General features: G+C 46.5%; 2 protein-coding genes across 4 annotated transcripts in view; one reads left to right on the forward strand and one right to left on the reverse strand.

The window, feature by feature from the left end:
- Positions 1–254: 254 nt before the first annotated feature.
- PSMD8 (proteasome 26S subunit, non-ATPase 8) lies at positions 255–6,793 on the reverse strand. The gene is made up of 7 exons (XM_078608776.1): positions 6,583–6,793; positions 4,430–4,502; positions 3,563–3,665; positions 2,748–2,913; positions 2,299–2,399; positions 1,130–1,241; positions 255–813 (listed from the first exon to the last, which is right to left on the reverse strand). The coding sequence occupies exons 1-7, from the start codon at positions 6,718–6,720 to the stop codon at positions 673–675; spliced, it is 834 nt and encodes a 277-aa protein (XP_078464902.1). The 5' UTR covers positions 6,721–6,793; the 3' UTR covers positions 255–672.
- A 298-nt stretch (positions 6,794–7,091) lies between these two features.
- LOC144728971 (protein FAM98A-like) overlaps positions 7,092–22,138 on the forward strand; it is a 36,269-nt gene continuing 21,222 nt past the window's right edge. For 2 of the 3 annotated variants that reach the window (XR_013587592.1, XM_078608775.1), the window contains exons 1-7: positions 7,092–7,443; positions 7,656–7,804; positions 12,285–12,419; positions 15,541–15,722; positions 17,067–17,147; positions 17,909–18,025; positions 18,549–18,716. Coding sequence is in view for 2 of the 3 variants with exons in the window: in XM_078608775.1 (XP_078464901.1) it covers positions 7,391–7,443; positions 7,656–7,804; positions 12,285–12,419; positions 15,541–15,722; positions 17,067–17,147; positions 17,909–18,025; positions 18,549–18,716 (885 nt within the window). In the remaining variant the exon portion in view is untranslated. The remainder of the gene's footprint in view (positions 7,444–7,655; positions 7,805–12,284; positions 12,420–15,540; positions 15,723–17,066; positions 17,148–17,908; positions 18,026–18,548; positions 18,717–22,138) is intronic. The other variant, XM_078608774.1, reaches the window with a different exon arrangement.

A 22,138-nucleotide genomic window follows, 5' to 3' on the forward strand; every position in this document is an offset into this window, starting at 1 on the left:
GTCTACTCACAACGTCCTCGCTTCTAATATAGCTGCGACAATGCCGCCAGTTGGTATGGCGTGAAAATAATGATTTAACGAAAACTACGACATTCACACAATGTGCTTTGTGTGGACTTAAGAGGGATAACATTATCAGCTGAAGCTTGTGTGGGCTGGCAACAAACCCTCAGCATTGAGCCGAGGCACGGTGTTATGTATTCGGGGATTGCACAAGAGACCAAGAAACAAAGATAACCCAGAAAACAGTGCCCTTGCCGCAGGAAGTGGCTGCTTATTCAGGCCACACTTTATTGGTTTCCAATATCAGAAACCTTATGGACAAATATCCTACACAGGTTTTTAAACCAACCATTTATTTATGTTTAGAATTTAGCCAGCAAAAGAAGCTCCCTGCTGTGTCATCAGTTCAACGTCTGTGTTAATATCTAAAAGCATCTCGAGAAGAAAAACAACTTGCTTCCTGCCTTAAATACACAAGATGTAGCCTGGTGCACAAATGTAATAAAAAAACACATTTTTCAAAATTATAATAAACACATTCTGGAGAACATCACAAACTTTAGTTTAGACTGCCTGAAATCGTGTTTCAAGGGGGCAGGGTGTTTATTTTATGGGGGGTGGGTCACATGGGAGAAGCGCAGCTCCCCTCTCCCCACCGATGGGGTAAGCTCAGACGATCATCTCGAGCTGCCGCGCGTACTCGATGACTTGCTGCGCCAGCTCTGTGGATGGGATTGTAGCCTCTTCCGGCTTCTGCTGCTGCGTGTTCCCAAATAGCACGTAGCTGTCGGCTCCCAGTTTCCAGCCACGCTGCAGACGTGAGCGGCGCAGCGCGGACACGAGCGCACCAACGCACAGCCACCGCACGGGAACAACGCAGTCGTGAGCACAGCACGGAAACACGAAACCACCATTTGTGATATAACATTTATTTGTGTTAAATAATTCCCAATGAAATATTTAAATCTAATTTAAAACACTGTTTCAGTCAAGCTGGATTTATTGAGCAATGACTTTTTGAGATTATTTAAAGTGCCTTATACATAACGCAAATTCTATTGCATTGTTGGTGACTCATGTACAAGTAAAACACAAAGCAGCCCTTTCGCTTAGGGCCGATGCTCACCTTGGTGCTGTACTCGGTCATCTGCTTCTGCGCATTGAAGAAGAGGACGCGTGCTGCTTCCTTGAACGATATCCTCTCATACGCTTTCTCGATGCAGCCCGCGATCTCGTCCCTATGCACATCGCCGAATGGGGCAGCACACACGGGACTTGTTTGCATTGCTCCGTCGCATACAAAATCTGAATCTTTATACTGGAGAAATCCGATGAGCTTTGAAGCTCGTTTAAACAGATGTCCAGTAGGGCCAGGTCAAAGTTACAACAGCAAACAGTAGAAATACACGATAGGAGTGCGAAGTAGAGGAAAGGTAAGCAAATCACAACAAAAATAGATAAAGTATATAAGTTCGAATTGCATAAGTACAAAAATTCCTCAAGCTTGGGCTAGGCAACAAAACAACAGCAAAACCAGTCCCAGACCACACCAAGACAGCACACAGTCCCCAGAGGAATGTTACGATAACTCAAGGCGCACAAACAGCGTTATGCTGTAACGATTTGGCCAATATTTTGGAGGTGAATTGGCAGATTTTATTTCGAGGAATTAGATTGAAACTGCATATTGCTATCAAATAAGAGCCAAGTGCTTTTGGTTGCATATTCCTTTATTTACCGAGCTCACAGAGTCCCATCCCAATTAGCTCAATAAACTGAATTCTGCTTCTGGCCAATTAGATCTGATTAAGTCATAATACATTCTGAAGAGACAGGATCCTATCAGAGCTTAACCACTTACCGCTACTATTTACAGTGAAAATTCAATCCAAATTAGAGTACCAACTACACCAAATGCAGTTATGTTGACCCATCTGGCATGGAACCAACCCTTTCATCACTGCCTATGTTTGGTGCAGTGAATCAGAGGATTTATATGCATGCTAAAAAATGATTACAATACCATATACAATTGTTAGCAACTGCCAAATTCACGACTGAATAATGTATAACAAAACTGTAGTACATTTTTGGCTCGTTGCAGCTTGATATTGTAATGTGCAATGCCTTACATATCAACAGGCAAGCACTCCAGCAAACTGAGATTAATGGCTGTCATTGTAAATACTGTGTAGAAACATCCGTGCTTTCCTCACTTAACCCCAAAATCCATGTAAACTACAGGACACATACGAATGTGTATGGGGTCGTCTGTGCGGTGGTGGTGAGCCGAACCGGATTGTGTCGAGCAGGATGTCGATGAAGAACGTGTACGACTCTGCCGGCACATTCCCCTTGGCCAGAAACACCTTGTTGTAGCTGCCTTCCATCAGGTACTGCGCACACACACAACACAGAACATGTTTGGTCAATACACACTGCTAACATTACTTTGAAGGCATGTCTTCATTAGGTCTGCCGATCCATCCATCCATAATGAGGATATCTATAGCTCTTATAAAGATACTCCAGCATGAATTAATCTGTAATGTACAATTGTGTTGATATAAGGGACTTCGCCTATTGAAATCCGGCAATATTTATCCAAGAGCAAAATAGACTATTGGCAAATATGCGAGCATGTTTGTCCCTGACAGCTACCCATGAGCTTCCATAATTATTTTTTTTTTCAAAAACAAACACGTTGGTAACTTGTGACATGTGCAGTCGGTCGTGGCTGAGACCTGCTCAAGTGACACGGGGTGTTTGATGTAGACATTGCCCTGGAGCTCGCGGGCAGGAAGGCGCTCTAGCTCCGTGTGGAACTCGGCCACGCGGTTCTGCGAGAGCAGGCACAGCAGGTTGAGGCCCAACAGTTGCCACTTGTAAGCCGACTCTGGAAGCTCGCTCCTGCGCGTCGCCACATACCGCAAGGGAAGGATTACACTCGCACACGCACGGCAAGAGGCTCGCATGCGCAGAGTGCATGTGAACCAGGAATCACACACAACACGTCGCAAAGGCATACATGGAGCATATACGTCTTTCCATATATGCATGTATGTTAAACTTCTTTCGAACCGTACGTAGCCAACCGTGCTAATCGAAGGTGTGGGGGAAGGATAACAAACTAATCACAAAAAAAGGTTCTAAAGAAATGAGTTTTCAATCGAGATTTAAAAGTACATAGCTCCAGTGGCTTCCTGATATTGGAAGAGTGTTCGAGACGGCCGCAGAAGCGCACCTGAAAGCGTGCGATGTAGTGACCGTTTTTGTTCGACGTCTAGCCAAAATCCGCTGCGAGGATGACTGTAGCACGGGTGATGGTTTATGCTCCTTGACGAGATCAGCAAGGTATTGTGGTTCATTTGTGGCAAGCCATGCATGTGAGGCATCAACAACCCCCCCAACAACAACAAGGGACAAGCATCACCACGGGAACATGGGTGCCATACCTCAAGCATCACCACGCCCCACTTGTATTGCATATACAGTTACACCCCAGGTCGCCAGACTAAGGGGGCTAGAAAGACAGAGCTTTCGATAAATCAAGACTCACTTGTAGTCAAAGTAGTAGCATTTGAGTTGTGCGATGTATCGCTCAAACGAAGGGATGTCCTTTTTCTGAACACTCCACTGTGCACCGATCTCCAAGATATCTCCTGGACACACCACACCAAAGGCAAGCTCAAGAGCATCACATAACCACCGGGATTTAGAAAATCAATGTCAAAAACAAATGACGTATTAGCAACAGATGTTATAACAGGGTGAGTTTATAGTCACATGCAGTGGGTGCTCAAAATAATACAACTTCAAATGTGATGTTACAGATATAACAAATGCTCTGATTGGCTGAATGAGGTCACATGGTCATCATGGTACCATGGTCCAACATGACTGAATGTTTTGACTTATTATTCCATGGCATGGTGATGTTTTATACACTTGATTCAGCTGTTTATAAAGTAACACCCACCTTCGTTATTTTCCTTTGGTCAAAAGAAATCTATATTTAAAATGTAATCAATTGTCTAAAATACTTTAATATTATACTTATATAGGCTGAGCTGGAACATCTCCTTGCCTAGTTCCCTTGCCAGGAGCTCTGGGATCGGATGTCCAGGCAAAAGCAAGGATGGGGATTGGGTATCAGGTCTCCTAGCCTGCACTGTGTGAATTATTAAACACTTCGGCTGTGATTTTAATTGCTCAGCAGTGTGCATCTATGCTGAACAACAGAAGCAACACAGGTGCGGGGTTTAACATGAGTCGCGCAACATTTGAAAAGTTTAACAAAACAAAGGTTTGCACTGTTTAACTTCAACGTCAGGACGATACAGTAGAGGAAGATAAGGAGGTGGGGCAGGTGAAGGGAGGTGCGAGGTGATGGGGCTCAGAGGTGGAGATTCCGGCCAAAACGTACGTGCCAGGATGAGCTGCTGCTTGCTAGGCTTGGTTCCACCCACTGGTAGGAAATTGAGGTCGAGCAGCGCAAGCTGTGAACACACAGCAGTGACATTTCAGGCCAGGCAGCATCAGGGTGGCACAATGGTAGTTAACGCTTGTGGCCTCAGCAAGAAGGGCCTGAGTTTGATTCCCGACTCGGTCATATTGTTTGCAGTTTGTATTCCCCCCCCCACCCTGTTCTACATGGGGTTCTCCTCCGAGTTTTAGTGTTTCCTCCCATAGCTAAAAAAAACATATGATGTAACTGGTAATAACCAATCGTTCACAATGATGAGACAATTCTGCAAATTATTAAATGTACGAATTACACGTAGAGCAAAATCACATGTCCATAAAAACTTGGCAGGACCCTTCTGAAAAGAAGTCTTGAGAGACAGGCTTCGCTGGGTAAACAAACGTACAGGTAATTACCACTGTAATGAGCCAAGAAAATGTTTGTGTGCAACGCGCGTGACGTCATTCCACATGCCGCACCCCCGTCATTAGTATTCACGAGCGGGTGGATTCTTTATACTCAAGCAGAATGTCGAGAGGAAATTTTTTTTTTCGTAATTCGCTTTAAGTTTGACGTTTCTTTATTGAAAGAGAATCTAAGAAATAATTCTACGCAGCACCAAAGTTGATTTGGTGTCTTTATTTCTTCAGCACTTGAGACAAAATGTAAGTTTAATTTATGCTTCTACATTATGGTAAAATAGACATTTGTTGGTGATTTTCCAGATATTGTATCGAATTCCCATGTATTTCAACCCCAGCGTCCAAAAGCAGAAGAGAAAGTATCAGAGCAGTGAATTTGAACAAATTGAAGGTCAGTTATATACGGTGCTACAGTGAAATGCAGTGAAGTGTTTGATAAGATACTTTTGTGCAAGATTCACTGCCATTAAATTTACAAATGATACAATTATACTCTGCTCAATTTTTTCGTAAATATTACAGCTTCCGTCCTAGGACGGGCAAACAAGCTAGTAACAATAATAAGCACCAAGATTTTACAATCGTGACTATTGTGCACACAGCTACGAATAATTTTCGAAGCCCGATAGGTCAATATGTTACGTTGACACATCATATTAAACAAACTCACTAATAAAAACAAAACTTTTCGGTGACTTGTACATTTTTGAACAGCTTTTTTGTCAAGCTACATCCGTTGACTTAAATTTGTTTTTCTTTCTGATCGAATTATGTATTGTTCTGTATTAAGACATTATTCCCTTGGAATATAATACTCGTCTCAATGGGCTACCAGCAACTTATAAACACTCATGACTACAGTAATAACCCTGGTTAACACCGTGGATCGTATCAGCTAAATCAATGCATCGTAAGCTAACATTTTCTTCACCGTTTACACGTACAAGCAAAATGACTTAGCTTGTATTTTAATACAGTATCACTTGCGATGACAATCGTTTCCCCACAATGTATTCCGGCTGAGAAGCCGACCGTGAGTCATCGATTTTGCGAGGACCATGGGCACAAGCTGGGGCCTACGCCACGGAACGTCGGTCTAGAACGCTCACTTTTAAAGTCGCTGCCAATAGCCACAGTCGGGAAACTTGCGCACAGAACATCGGCACCCGGTGACGTTTCATTACATCGCTGAACTTACCCCGAGGTCCTGGGTCAAGACAAGATTGGCAAGATCGCGCTGCAACTGGGAGTCGCGTCCGCGGTGGCCACTGATACCGAAGAATGTGACAATAATATGCCGGCTATGATGGTGACGATGTCTATGAAGCTGTCGAGGTTGCTGGTGACCGACAACGACATCGCCAATGATGCCGGCTAGGATGACACCGATTGCTGTGTTGGTGGTGGTGCTGAGCATGGTGATGGCGATGACTGTTCACGGCTATGATGAAGGCCGTGATAATCGCTATCACGTCGAGTATGGTGATGTTGATGGCTACATTCGCGTTCGTGTCCTTACTGGCACGGGCTATGGCTACAGTGATGATCTCGATGACCACGGCGCTGTCGGCTATGATGAGCGCCGCTCAGCCCCGGCCGCCTTTGTCTCTCCAACCAGCCGGGGCTTCGCGGCCTTGCCGGGGCTCATCGTTACCGCTACCCCATCCACAAGGGCCGCGCCACCGCCGTCACCTTGAGCTTGGCGAGCAGCTCGCCGCACGCGTCGAGGCTGGGCGACTTCTTGCCCCACTCGAGCGCGAGGAGATCGCGGGCGCTGAGCGCCTCCTGCAGCCGCAGCCTCGACGCCTCCTGCTCTGCCGCCGCCGCCATGACTGGAGAAAGCCTCGTCGCCGTGACGTCACCCCAGCATCAGACGACTCGTGGGCGTGACGTCATCGTCAAATAAATTACACTGTCACATGACGTCATTTAGTCGACGATTCCCCCACGGGGCGTGACGTCACCGCCGACTGTTTATCTCCGGGATCACGGTCGCATGACGTAATTAACTCTATTTCACCCCCGGTCGTGACGGCACCGCCGACTGAATGACTCTCCGGGGAACGGTCGTATGACGTCATTTATTAAATTTCCCCCGGGGCTTGACATCAACCTAGCGTGAGATGGCTCGTGAGCGTGACGTCATCGCCGACTGTATAACTCTCCGGGGCACGATCGCATGACGTATATTTACTCATTCTCCACCCCCCCCCCCCGGGAGGCGTGACGTCACTACGTGTTTGACACTCGGGCCTGCCGCACGTTGCCGAGACTGCGCGCCGAAGAAAGTTGTCCCTCGCCCGCCACCAACCCGCACCAATCCCCCGGTAGTGCGAGCGAGAACTTTGCAGGGCCTGCACCTTGACGTCACTTGATTCGGGCGACGAGTGAGGAGACCTAAGAGAGAGATAAGAGAGAGAGAGCAGGGGCCGCCTAGGCGAACGAGGCCCGGAGTGAGGAGCGAGGCACGCGTGAAGGAGCCGGGGAGTTGCTGCGCGCCATGGAACTCGCGGCTCTCGGGGGAGACGCGGGAGACGCCATCCGCGACCTGGGGTGAGGAGGACGCAGAGACCACCTCGTGGGTGACACGAGGGGAGAGAATAGCGCAGCCCCAACGGCAGTGTCGGGGCAGTCGGCACATTTCATTTCACCCTTCGTCTTGTCGGCATCTGCGTGTGCGCATGGCTAAGAGTGAGCCCAGTGCGTGCCTCATGTCTGTCCCCCTTGCCCCCCACCGTGTGTGTGGCCGTGCCTGCGCAACCCAGGTACGCGCTGCCCGCGGGCGGCGTGCAGGACGTGTGTCAGCTAGCGGACGGAGGCCCGTCCTCGCCCGACTTCACGCAGCTCTGTGCCTGGCTCACCAACCAACTCCGGGCCGTGTGCACTCTGGAGGAGAACCTCACAGCCACCAGTGGTGAGACCCACCTCGCCAGCGATGGGCCTCGCTGCGGATGAGGACGTTGAATCGAGAGGTCTTTGTTTACGCAGACGAGCAGTCGGCCTGCCTCGCATTTAACGTGGACCCTGAGAATCATTCACAGCCGTGTCGTTGTCCGCCTCCAAGAGGACGTGTTTTTGTGCAACTTTGCATATGTGCGTGGTGGTACATACTACACCTGGAGAGATGTTCATCATCGGATCAGATGGTGCATATTGCTCCGCCTGTTTAACAAGGAAAGTATTTTCGCTGAGCCTCAAGATAATGTTCAGGAGGGTCCTGCCAACTGTTTGCATTAGGAGGGGGCAATGCCTAATTCAAATAGAGTAATTTACAAGTAATTTTCAACTTTGGGATGTTTGGCCGACACCATTTACTTTGTAATTGGTGTCGGCATGAGAGGAAACTCATGCTGAACAGGGGGAGAACATACAAACTCCACACAAAGGCACCTGATTTGGGAATCATACTAAGGATAATTTTAATGTGAGGCACGAGAGTGACACAGCTGCCCCACCATGCCACCCAAAACAACTCCCCATCCATCGTGGCCCATCTTCAGCTGGGTAACCCCTTGCAGGTTCTGTTAGTCGACCCCTGATGGTTGCCCCAACCCTCGAAGCATTTGTGACTGCAGCTTGTCACATCTGAGCCATTGGTTAATTTCTATACCTGTCAACAACCCATACGGTTTACCCGTATTCTTGTACAGGGAAATTGAGTTTTCAGGTCCAAACGCTGTACAGCTGTTTAAATACGGGCAAAATAAATATCTGTTTCTCCCGTGAGATAGGACTTCGTAGGATTAACGTTGACCAATAAGATCTGAATTGGTCTGTAATAAAGTAGGGCATTGATAAAGGGTTGATAGGTATGCAGTTCACAACTATAGACTGTATCACGACATTTACAAGTACAGTATTCACAAATTGACCTGGGCCTTTGCAAACAAACAGGCGCTCGCTCACAGCGCTTCCCCTCAACAGTCATATGTATTCATACTGGAGGAATGCCATGAGCTATGAAGCTCTTTTTTTACACAGATGTTCCGTATTGGTCTGGAATAAAGTAGGCACTGATAAGGGGTTGACAGGCATGAATTTATACTCTTTGGTTCTTTCGGTAAAGTCACGTAGATCGAAAATACAAATAATAGATCACGACGTTTCGATCGCAACAATTAGCGATCGTCTTTAGGTGAAAGAAACAGACTGATGTGGACAAGGCCTTATACAGTGGTACCTCGGTATACGTCGTTAATTCGTTCCAGAAGGTAGGACTTATATTCCGAAAATGATGTATACCAAACACATTTTTCCCATTAGAAATAAAGGTAAAGGAAATAATCCGTTCCAGAGTATTTATATTATATTTTATATGGCATATTATACATTAATGGGGTTGTATAAAATAATTTAGATGCTACTTGTTACTAAAATGCATACATAAATTAATAAAGAAATACAATTTAAATTTTACACCACTTTGCCTTGCTGAGAGGAGTTTATAGCCTACGAGGAAGGTGGTGAGGAAGGGGAGGAGGAGATGTTATTTTTTGGAAGGAGAGTCCCCTTCCATTAGAACTTCAGGAAGCTGAAATTCTGGGGTTTTTTCTCTTTTTTGTGTCTTTTTTCTTGACTTGGACCTGGTTGAGGCTCACCAGGTTTGAGTTTTACTAAAAACCTGTCCAATGAAGTTTGGTTTTGCCTTCTTCTAAGAATGTTCCTGAAGTGGGACATTGTCTGGTCATTCCACACAATACTGTTACGGCTTGTTAGAGCCGTAACAGTATTGTGTACGCGGGTACTGTCCACGGTGACTCATCCCGACCCATGCAAGTTCTAGCAAGCGCGTCGTATCCCAAGCAAGATGTATCCCAAGACAATTTTTTCTCGTCAAAACACAACGTATACCAAATTGGATGTATTCCTAAGCGGTCGTATACCGAGATATGACTATATTTAACGCCATGAACACACGTTGTGCTTACCTGCACTAGCGGACATACGTCAGTAGGGGGTGATACGTGGGCCACCGAGGTTCCCCAGACCCCAAGAGGGGGGCTGGGGGAATATTCTAGGATCCCCTGGAACACTCTGGAAGGGAGGCGTGGCCAGGGGCGGAGAGACCCTAGGAGGTGTATAAATGCCAGACCCCTGAACGGGTTCGGCAGTCGTCCTCAAGCCGAAGACAGAAGACTCGGCTTAGAATAGGACCCTGGGACCCTCAGACCCGCTGTCCTTCTAAGGGCCGGGACTGAGGTGGGACAGTGGTCGGACCCTGGGTACCCCCAGACCTGACGTCCTTGTAAGGGCCGGGACTCGAGAACCTTGGCTGGGTCGGGTCAGGATAGCCTCCCCTAGGGCCCCTAGCCAGAGGGCTGAGTGAAGAGTGGGCCCCAGTGTTAGGAGACACGATAGCCCGGAGGCCATACCTCCCCAGGTAGCGAGTGTTAGGGGTCGTTACCCTTCATAGTAGGGACTTTGCATTGAGTTATTTGTCAAATAAACTGTTGCCTCAAGTACCGGCTCTCCCTCGTCTTTGGGCTCACTACATATAGACCGAGAGGGGGGGAAGGGGGGTGCCGCATCGGGCAAGAGAGTGGGGGCTCGAGATTGTGAGAGATTAGCATGTAGGGCATGTGAGAATGAGAGTGCAATCCAAAGGGCATGTGAGAGTGAGAGTGTGCAATAAAATGAGACTACACGAGTGTGCAATGAAATTAGGGCATGTGCGAAAGAGTTTGCAATCCCACAAGGGCTTAGGTGAGAGAGAGAAGAAAGCTGAGACATCAAACTTAGCAAAAGTTAACAATGCAATGCAACTCAGAGTGTCGGCCGACACAACAGTTAAAAGTTTACCTGGTTCCCCAACAGCATTACACACATTTTATTTCATTCGTTGCCAGATTGTGCCATCTTGTGAAACGTAGATGTTTAAAAAATGTAAGATTTGGAAGTGTGGGCCATTATGTGCCAAATACCATGAGCCCCTGACATCCTTACATATGTAATGACTGGGAATGTCACTGTATCGTGCCGGGTTTGCGAGGCCATGGCGGGATGTTTACTGTTGTGTGTACACCCCAGACACGGGGTGTAGTATCAGCCCTAGTGGGGGCTTGGGTGAGCTCTGGTTAAGTGCGGTGGCACCACGCACAGCGTGCGGTGCGGGCTCCCGTTGAGAGAGCGAGAGAGTGTCAGCCAGCTGGGGTTACGTTGGAGGCATGATACTCTGGCTGACCTGGGGACATGTGACCGGATGATACTGGAGGGGGGCCACCAGTGGAGGGAGCCAATGGGTGGTCACATGGTCCGAGAAGAACTCTCGAGATCCTTCGGGCAAGGGCAAGAGAGATCGAGAAGGTGGGCGGGGCGAGAGGCGGAGCCAGCCCCAGCCCGGCCCGATATAAGGGGGCCCTGAGAGGGGCTCGGGGTTCTTACTGTTGGAGAGGCAGGAGATCCACGTCAAGCTTGAAGAAACCTCCAGCCACGCGGTCCGGGACCCAGCTTGTGGTCTGGACCGGGATAGCGGAACCGTGTCTAGTTCCGACGTAGCGTGGTTAGTTCGGTGGTCACCACCCGAGAGTGTGTTGTGTTAATAGCTTGGAGTATGTTGTGCTAAGAGTTAATAAACATGTTGCTCCCAAGACAATGTCTGCGACTCAGTTGGACTCACTACACATACAATGAAGCCATGACTTTAGAGGAGCACTTGGAATGCACAAATAAATTATCTTCAGAATGGTAAAATGGAAGCTACCCGATTTGCAGATATAGTTGACTCTCGATAATTTTTTGCGCTAGTTACGGTGAGGATGCCCGCGGATAATAAAAAAATCGCAATTAATAAAAAATATAAATTTTCCACGGATCTCTGCCAAAAACACTAATATAGGTACAAATTCAGTTTAAGTTTCTCTGCCATCGCAGAGTTTCGTAAATTAAAACTCATAAAATGAATGATGGGATGAATCACTCAAAATGAAGCACAACTGACGATATTGATTTGTTACCGTTTCGATTTAGAACAAATACGAACGACCGACCGATGCGCGTCCTCGGTGATTAAAACACTTTCCTGCTCCCGCACAGAAGACTCGGCCCACTAAGTGGATGGCAGCAGAGCCACGCCAATCAACATCAAACTCTGCCCACTGTTGCAAAGATATGCAACGACTGTAATCTATAGGTTATCGCATGGATTTCGGATTAACCTGAGCACATATTCGGTTTGAGCACTTAACTTGTAATAAGCCAAGAATAACAATGTATAACTGTTTTTAATTATGATTTAGCGGTTTTAGCACAGGGTTGCTCCAACTTTGGGGTGCTCGTGTTTGAATGGGGAGCGATACTCGCATCACACTTACTGCATTTTGTACTACGTTGTGTACTGTGTTATGTACTGAGTTATGTACCGGGTTGTGTACTGTGTTGTGGACTGTGGAACACAGACCCCGAGGAGGCGGAAACCTTCCAGCTGGAGGTGAGCGGTCTCATGGCGGAGCTGTGCTGCCCGTACCCGGCGCTCACCACTGGTGACGCCACGCAGCGGCTGAGCTCGGCCCAGCCCTGCCTGCAGCTCCTCTGTAAGCAGCACCCGCGTGGTGGAAAGGCAATTGCCCTGCTCGAATAGGTGGCAATTGTTGTATGTGTCGGGTTATGAAATTTTGATGAAAATAATAAAAATTAATAATTTTCCGAAAAATGCGCAAATCGCATTAATTATGTTAATGTGTGTATTAACATGCATAAATTATGATGGTGTGAGTAATTATATGCATAAATTATGATAATCGCTGAGATAATCGTAGTAATTTATGCGGATGCTTGCGATTATGTTAATGTGAGCAGTTGTGATAATTAGGCTTAGCTTCGTTTATCCAGAGTTATATCAATCAGGATAACACGATTATCATCGATTAAACGTTTACCGATTATCTTAGTGTGTTTATATTATTTTAAGTCTCCAGTTTCAGATCTCATCACAGGATACAGTTATCAAGAATAAGATAGTTTTGCATGGACTTGGAAAGAAGCACTCGAACAGTTGGTGTTAAGCAATTTTATTCTAAACAAGCACATGACACTCTCTTATCCGAAAGCAACTATACGTCAATAAATTCATGGACAAGATTATGCAGTAACGAAAATGAATGACTAAAAATACTTCTTCATTGGCGTGATTATGCAGTTAACGAAAATGAATGACTAAAACATTTCTTATTCATGTAACTCGACGGCAGCAACTGCTTTGCACGATCAGTTGATATTGAACGCACCACCTCGAAATGGCAACCCTTTCTGAAACGCAATGACAATTTTTCTTATTCGTGTGCGTGCTGTGTGTGCGTTGTCCCCTCGTAATATTAATTGTGTCGTTAGCTTGTGTGGTGTAGGAGGATACAACCAGCGGCCAGAAGTTCTCTCTGGGTTGGGCGTGGCCGCCGCGAGCGCCTGCTGCTCCCTTGCTCAGCGTGTCGCTCGGCTTGTGCGCTCTCTCTCTCTCTACCGCTGGATGACGAGTTGGCACGATGCTGTCCTTGAAGATGCTCGGTCGCTCGTGTCGCTCGGTGGCGCTGGGTGTCGCTCGTTGGCGCACAGTGGCGCACGGTGGCGCACGGTGGCGTACGGTGGCACACGGCACACGGTGGCGCACGGTGGCGCACGGTGGCGCTCGGTGGCGCAGCTCTGCTGGCGCTGGGTGGCGCTCGGTGGCGCTCGCTTGGCGATCTCCGCCTTTCCTGCGGGTTGTTCGCTGGTCGTCACTCTGACGAGGAGCAATGCTTCGTTCGTGGCAGGGTGGACATTGGCGTCTTTGTTGGTTTCACTCGCAGCTCGGCGACTCAGGGTAGCGATTCTTCTCAGTTGGTGCAGACCTCGGCTTGTAGCGGCACGTCGCTAACCCGCGAACCTCGTCATTCTGGATGACGAAAAACTTCTTGACGATCTGTGGTGGAGTCGAAGCCCTGGCGACGAGATGGGGCTCAGAGCCCTGGCGATCTGTGGTGGGGGCCAGGGCCCCTGACGATCTGAGTTGAATGGATTTTTCCCCGGCTTATATTTGGAAAATCCACTCAATCTTCCCGAGTTGTTTGAAGGCTGTCATATATCTTTCTGTGGGTTGAACACATCTGCGTCCGTGTATTTCTTAGTGAAGACACAGCTGTGTAACCCTTCTGGGAGGAGGGGTGTGGAATATTATTTGCTTGCGTGTGCAAATCTTGCTGTTTGTGCTCAAAACGTGATCACCCTCTTCTCTCTTTTGCGAGAGAAAAACAAACTAAAACAGAGCGAGAATAAGCAGACATCCCCGCGTCCCCTCCTCGCGACCTTCCTAACCCTCCAAGTATTCATGGGCCATCTGTTTGTGCTGCGGGGAGACAAAGGCGGCCGTGTTTAACTCCAGCGTGAGCACCCTCTCGTCTCTCCGCGTTTCTTGCGAGAGAAAACAAACCATGTCAGCACGAACCCCCCCCCCCCTTTGCGACCTCTCTGCTCCCTTCTTGCCCGCCCCGTGCGGGTCATTCCGAGGCCAGACCCCGCTGGAAGACAAGGGTGGCTGAGGAGATGTTTGTAATACATTAATGTGGTCCTGTGTGTTACATTTATTCTTGAATTATATATTGTGAGTTCCTTCGGTCTTAGTATCGTGGTTATCATTCGTCTATGTTTAATGAATTTCGTAATGATCCTCTTCACATTATTATTTTGGGCTTCGCCAAGTTTAGTTCTGCAGAGATTGGTGTTTTTATTCTGAGTTATTATTTTTTTTTTTAATGTCCTGAGGTTAAATGTACTATGCACTTAAGCTTTCTGGAATTCGTACTCTTTAGTTTTTCGGAAGGTCGTGTAGATAGGAAACATATACTTCTAAATAATATGTATGCGGTGAATATAAGGGGATTACTAATACAAAATTATTGTTTGTTGGTTAATTATCTATGTTAAGTTTCTACTTTTCGGTAAGGAAAACGTTAAGAAAACGCGAGTTTCAACCGTTGTTTGCTCTGCACCTTATCTGTACATCTCCAGATGTCTTTGGGAGGTTAGTCCATACATCTTTGTCCATCTGGATGTCTATGACCTCTCTGTCACGACTTCTTACCAGTTTAATGGCCGTTTCACAGATTCCTGGTGTGTTTGTAGTGGGTTGTTTTCATTATTTAATTAAATGGTATATTTAGATATAATAAAAAGAGAAATCGTTTTTTTTTCTTAATTATTCTTAATATTAATAACGGAAAACAGGGCATAGATCCAACAATATGCAGCGAGAGATGCGAGAGCTATAGGTGATGGGCAAGAGGGGTGGGAGGTAGGGGACATGGGGAAGGCAGATATTGGCCTAGGAAGTAGGAAAGATAACTATTAAATAACCACATTAAAGGATAATAATTAAATGGAGAGCAAGCGTAAAACAAAGAGGTCCTTCTGGTTATAAACAAAGAGTGGGGATTAGGACAGGGGTGAGATGGGGGATACAGCAGAGATAAGCTGCATGGTTGAGGAGGAAGATACAAAGGAGAGGGGTGAACAGTGAAGAAAGGGTCGGGGCTGGAGGTAGAGAAGGTGAGACGGGTGAGGCGCATGGTGTGAGACCACACTGGTGGGCAGGCATGGAGTTAGCAGAGGCATGGAAGTCGGGCATAGCACATCAATGTCTCCCTCCTTGTAGTGTGTCACCGTGTCCCTCACTGCCGTGCACAGTGTTCCTCGCGACGGAGCTGCAGGCAGCGCGCGTACTGAGGGCAAGGCAGGTGTCCCAGCAGGCACCGCCAGCGCAGGGAGAGCTCAGCGCTGAGCTCGGAGCCATCTGCTGCTGTCTGGGGCTGGGGGAGCAGCCGGTGGCTGACGATTCCGCGTGCATCTTCACCCCTATCCAGGACAAGGTGCATGCTCTAGCGTACAGCTTGTGCACCATCGGCATTATGGGTTACGGTTTCTGCAGACCACCCGCGAGGTCTGCAATAAATGAATGAAATCATTTGCAATAGGTGGGCAAGCAGAGAGCAATTCTAGAAATATCCATTGTTGTGCTGTGCATCTATGCTCCCCTGTCTATGCTCCCCCGACTTCACCGATCCGCAATGACCAGCATGGTGAAGTCATGTCATGTGGGCATAACTTTGCGCTGCCATGAAGTCTACTTCTACATATGTATTGTTTGTTGTGGAGGTGCATATACTGTATTTGAATTACCATAGACATCTTATATTTAGCTTTGCAACTTTAAATTACTTTTGAAGCCACCAACCATCCAGTGTGGTCAATTATGATCTAATAACCGCCAAGATCATCATGGCTGATTATAATTTAGGGATCCTGGTTTAAGAAGCACAAACATTCTAAGTCTTCGCCAAATATGCACTCTCTTATGTCCAAGTGTCTTGATGCTCATGGCAATGAGCATCAAGACACTTGGCTCAATGGTTCATGGCTGTGTGGACACAGAAGTGGCACTGCTGAGGTGTTGGATTCAGTATGAAAGAGGAATCTCCTGTGTAGCGACGAGATTTTCCAAATACAATTACCGCAGTCTGGCTCTTAGCATAAGTTGGTACGTATACATTTGTAGGGCGAAATTTGTTAATTTCTTGAATTGATAAGACGGAGCAAAGCAATGATTTGTCTTTAAGAGCTGAAGAGTGTGTAGGTTAGTTTTTTTGTATTTAGTCCTTTAATGGTTGAGAAGACCGATTATTTTGCCTCTTGGTTGGTCCACAAAGAACTCAGTTTTCGTGTCTGTACAGGCACCCAGAATGGGTGACTGTTTTTTATCTACTTAAGTGCTCATAAGACAAAAATGAAGAACATTTATAGCATTTCAGGAAGGCGTTAAATCCTATGTCAGCTGACTTGACGTGACTAAGTCATCCAATTCAAGAGTCTATTTTTTTTTTCCAGTTGTCATGTGAACCCATCACTATTACATGTATGAAACAAAACGATGAATCTGAACAAATGAGCCACCTTCATGGGTATCTTCTTTGTGGACAGCACCCCTGGCTTTGTGTTAGCGACTATACGTAAACTGCATGCACTATAATTTTTCACTTATCATTATAACTATTTTATGCATGTATTGTGAGCTCAACAATTGATATTAACAGACAAATCTTGAATCTATGCAACATCATGGGACCAGTTCTTATAAGACCAGTCGTTATGCACTCTTGTATGAAGCTGATTGTGGTTGTTGGTGCGCGATTCCCCATGCTGTCACTGGCATGCAGGTCGTGCAGGTGCTGGGCAAACTCCCGGGGGCCACGGTGGAGAAGCCTCTCCTGCAGGCCGAGCTGTCACCCCCACAGTGGGCACGAGCTACACCACACCACACTCGCACCACACACACACACACCATTCACATTGATAATCACACACACCATTCACATTGATAACCACACACACCATTCACATTGATAACCACACACCATTCACATTGCTAACCACACACATTCACACATCAACCACACCACTCTGACCACACACTACTCACACCGGTCACACACGACACCACTCAACCAGTTAATGCTCACTCACTTGACACACACTTATCACTCACATTGTTCCACCACCAATCACCATGCACACATCACAAACACCACACACATACTCATCGCACATACACACCAAACATCCACTCACCAAAGCACACACCACTCACACCATACCTTTAACACCCTCACACCACTCACACAACTTCCTGTGGTGGTGTAGTAGTGATTACTTGGTTGTAGTGTAGGATTGTGGTAGAGAGGAGTGGCTGTATGGAGGTTGTGGTGTGGCTATTGTGATGTTGTGTAGTGTTAGGTGGTTTGGTTGTTTGGGGATTTGGTGGTGGTGTGAGATGGTGTGCAGTTGGTGTGTTGATGTTGTGGTGGTATGGTGGTAATGTGATGTAGTGTGTGGTGGTGTATCATACTATGGTAGGTTGTGTTGTGTGGCAGCGTCATGTGGTTGCATGGTGGTTAGTGCACTTCTACAATACTAGTAGTGTACGTTTAATACCTGTGTGCCAACTACTGTCGGGGCTAATAGTGCAGGCTTTTTTTCTGTATGTGCGTGTTGTTTTTAGGAAAGGCTGGAAAACATTAATCAAGTGATGCTCAGCGAGTATGAACTGCGGAGGAAGATGTTGCTGAAGCGTCTTGACGTCACAGTGCAGTCCTTCGGCTGGTCTGAAAAGGCTCAGGTATGGAAAGAATGAACGAACATGAGTTGCACTATTACCATCACTCATGCTCCTCTACTGATATCTCTTGCGCTGACCTCAACGATAAACACTCCTGAGAAATGGCCTTTAATTACCACTCTGTCGACACCGCACAATGTGCTTTTCCAGCTGCTGCTTGTGCAGCTTTAACAACAAAGTGGCTGAAGTTAAAGTTTTCTTTTCCATTCCCAATTACATTGCAAACACATGGTGCTAATGGCACACCTGCAGTCCTTTCTCTGTGGACAGTGAAACAGCCATGCAGTTGACCAACAGAACACTTGAGTGCCTTATTTTATCTCTGATGGGAGACCCATATTCACACTTTCCTATCTGGTGCCAACCCTGAGCACACTAGTTGTGAGAAACAACTTGAACAAGGGTGGCTACCCAGCATGCACACCCAGCAGATCAGAAGTGGTGGCTCGGTGCCCTGACCCAGGCATCGCAGATCACGATCCAACAACCACCGCCTCTGTCCGTCTGTCTGGCGCGTAAACAGATGCACGTGGACTCGGTGGCACGTGCGTACGTGCCCAAGCGCACCGCCCTGTCCCCACGGCCGTCCGTGTCGCTGGCCCACGTGCTGGCGGCGCGCGCCGACCTGTCCCGCATCGTGAAGACGACGGGCGGCGAAGTGCGCGCGCACACGGCCTGCTCCGTCAACAAGGTGCTGTCAGCACACCCCTTGCCGTTTCAACTTGTTGTTCACTTCCAAACCTCCAAATTTGATAAGGCATCAATTTGGAGGTTCTCTTGAATAGTTTCCCAGTTATCACCAGTTCCTCTTTCTGCCTCTCATTGTAATTCAAAGCATGTGCAGACTGAAGGGCACACGCATTAGAGAAAACACGCATCAGGTTAATGACATCATCTGAACCATTAAGAACTGGGCTTGGACAGAATAAGTCACTTGTAGGGATGATGGGAAGATGGTCAAGAATATTGCTGAGTGGCAGTCAAAGACTGTAGTGCGTCCGAAAGAAGGTCCACCGAGGTGATAGAGCGATGAGAGCGGTTTGTGTGTTGTGGGAGGATTGTTACATCGCAGGATGGTGAGAGGCGGCGGCTTTGAGGCCTTCATCCAGCAGTGGATTGACCATGGCTGATTTTAATGACCATTGGCAGTAGCTGCACTTCTGTAAATATTTTTGGTTTTGCAATTCTTTGCAAGTTCATTACTTGTTAACAAAGTAATAACTTTAAATAATACAAATATGAATGGCAATAAAAAAAATATTGTATTCTATTACTTTATATATATTATTTGGGTCTTTCGGTAAAGCCACGTAGATAGAAAAATAAAAAAAATACAAATATCACGACGTTTCGATCGCAACACAAGCAATCGTCATCAGGTGGAAAATATAGTGGGAGAGCTGCTGAAGCAGGATGTTATATAGGTTTGGGATGGGTGTAGCCCAAGGGTAAGTGGGCTGGGTGAGAGATGGAATTTGGGTGTAAATGTAAGATCGGAGAGCTGATATACCTCCAGACTATGAAGCTGTGGAGGTGGCCATTGTATTATGAGAGATTAGCATGTCAATCTGTTAATGTAAGATTACAATGGCCACCTCCACAGCTTTGTTGACGTGGAGGTATATCAGCTCTCCGATCTTACATTTATGAATTCCTGCAGTCACGAAAGCTTTAAGTCAAGATTTCCTTATATAGTTATAAAATCTAAATGGGAAGGACATGTTGGAGTAGACGGGCAGCCTGTTTAATAACTTAGAGTAGCAGTAAACTGCAAATCAGACCGAGCTTTTATACTCGTCTCATAATATACAGTAACATTCTAGATTTGAAGTTTTCGTGACTGCAAGGATCCATATTCTTTGGTTCTTTCGGTAAAGTCCCGTAGGTAATAAAATAAAATATAAATAAATACATTTAATCACGTCGTTTCGATTGCAACACAAGCAATCATCAGCAGGTGTGACAACCACAGCAAGAACATTTTTACTGAAGTGGGAGAGATGCCAAGGTTAGGGCAGTTAAATAAGTCAGAGAGGGGAGGGTGGGGGGGAAAGGGAGGGGACGAATGGGGAGAGGAGGGCGAGCGCTGCAGGGACGCTGAGAGCAAAGAAGCAACATGATTGCTGCCAAGATAGATGATGGTGCCCAAAGCAAAATAGCCGCACTGCTAAACGCTGAGGATGCAATTAACTCGGTAAGATAGACTAGTACCCGGTAAATAAGATGGAACAACTATGAACAGTTAAATTTTACTTGGTTAATAACATCTTTCCAATGATTGCTCAATTTCTATCTATCATCTCGGTTGAAGTTCTGTCTGTTTATATATCTGGATGGCTTCATGAACAAATCTTTGATGGTAGCCAGACCGCTTGCAGAGCACCTTGGTCTCTCCTACTCTGGTTAGGCACTGCCTTACCAACACTTACTTCACCTGGAATGGTACTTTCTACAAACAAAATGAAGGTACAACCATAGGTTCCCCCTTATCTCCAGTGATAGCGAATGTTTTCATGGAGAAATTTGAAACCGATGCCATCCAGACATCCACCCTACGTCCTTCCTTGTGGAAGAGATATGTGGATGACACTTTCGTCATTTGGCCACATGGCCTGTCAGCATTGAACCAATTCCTCAACCACATCAATTCCATACACCCATCCATCAAATTCACCATGGAAGTGGAGAAGGATGGTAAGCTACCATTCCCTGGATGTTTTGTTTGAGAAGAAGCCTGATGGCTCTTTGGGATATTCTGTCTACAGGAAAGCCACCCACACAGATTCCTATCTGAAACCTGAATCCCACCACCATCCGGCATAGAAGATTTCCCTCATCAAAACCCTGCACCATAGGGCCCACTGCATTTCTGACCAACACCACCTAACCAGTGAATTGGAATATGTACACCAGGCCCTCTAGATGAATGGATAACTCGGACCGTACTATCCGCAAAGCTGTTTCTCCAACCATGGAGAAACAACCCCCTGAGACGCCGATCAAAACCATCACGTCACCATACATAGCAGGCATTACCAAAAAGATTGCCAAAATCGTAAACAAACACAAGATTCAGATCCGATTCAGTACAGTACACAAAATCCGTGATCTAATCCCATCTGTGAAGGATGTCATTCCTGACTTGCAATACCCTAGAGTCTACAAACTAAGTTGCATCTGTGGTGATTGTTACATTGGGGAAACGAAACGTCATGTCTCTGACCGTATCCGCGAGCATAAGTCAGATCTGAAACACGGCAGAACTAATTCCTCCGCCGTTGCTGATCATTGCTATCACGCTGGGGGCTCTCATGATATTGTTTTCTCCGAGACCAAGGTGCTCTGCAAGCCGTCTGACTACCATCAAAGATTTGTTCATGAAGCCATTCAGATATATAAACATAGACATAACTTCAACCGAGATGATGGATAGAAATTGAGCAATCATTGTAAAGATGTTATTAACTAAGTAAAATTTAACTGTTCATAGTTCCATCTTATTTACCGGGTAATAGTCTATTTTACCGAGGTAATTGCATCCTCGGCGTTTAGCAGTGTGTCTATTTTGCTTTTGGCGCCATCATCTATCTTGGCAGCATTCATGTTGCTTCTTTGCTCTCGGCGTCCCTGCAGCGCTCGCCCTCCTCTCCCCATTCGCCCCCTCCCTTCCCCCCCACCCTCCCCTCTCTGACTTATTTAACTGCCCTAACCTTGGCATCTATCCCACTTCAGTAAAACATTCCTTGCTGTGGTTGTCACACCTGCTGATGATTGCTTGTGTTGCAATCGAAACGTCGCGATTTAATTTATTTTTATTTAAAAATTTCACTTACGTGACTTTACCAAAAGAACCAAAGAATATACAGTAACATTCCAAATATCCACACTCCAATCATCTGCAAATTCCTGTACTTCGCAGATTTCGCACGGTTCACGACTACTCCCAAAATCCATGGAACTGTTGAATTCTGCATGGAGTGGCATAGGATTTTGCACACAGCTTCATGATCCCAGCAATCTAGCATTCAGTTCAAGCCATACGAACCACAATGCACAATTGACATATGACCCTAGCCTGGGCTTCGACGTAAAAAGAGTACTGGGTGATGACTG

Source organism: Lampetra planeri, chromosome 30, assembly GCF_965212315.1.
Source record: "Lampetra planeri chromosome 30, kcLamPlan1.2.h2, whole genome shotgun sequence".
In the NCBI taxonomy this organism is placed as follows: domain Eukaryota; kingdom Metazoa; phylum Chordata; class Hyperoartia; order Petromyzontiformes; family Petromyzontidae; genus Lampetra; species Lampetra planeri.

Bases quoted from the DNA above. Each gene is read 5' to 3' on its own strand.
- PSMD8 (XM_078608776.1), bottom strand. From the start codon at position 6,720: ATGGCGGCGGCGGCAGAGCAGGAGGCGTCGAGGCTGCGGCTGCAGGAG. The intron at 2,400-2,747 runs GTCTCAGCCACG...GTGTGTGCGCAG, and splicing joins ACCCCGTGTCACTTGAGCAG to TACCTGATGGAAGGCAGCTA. The intron at 814-1,129 runs GTGAGCATCGGC...TCACGTCTGCAG, and splicing joins TGACCGAGTACAGCACCAAG to CGTGGCTGGAAACTGGGAGC.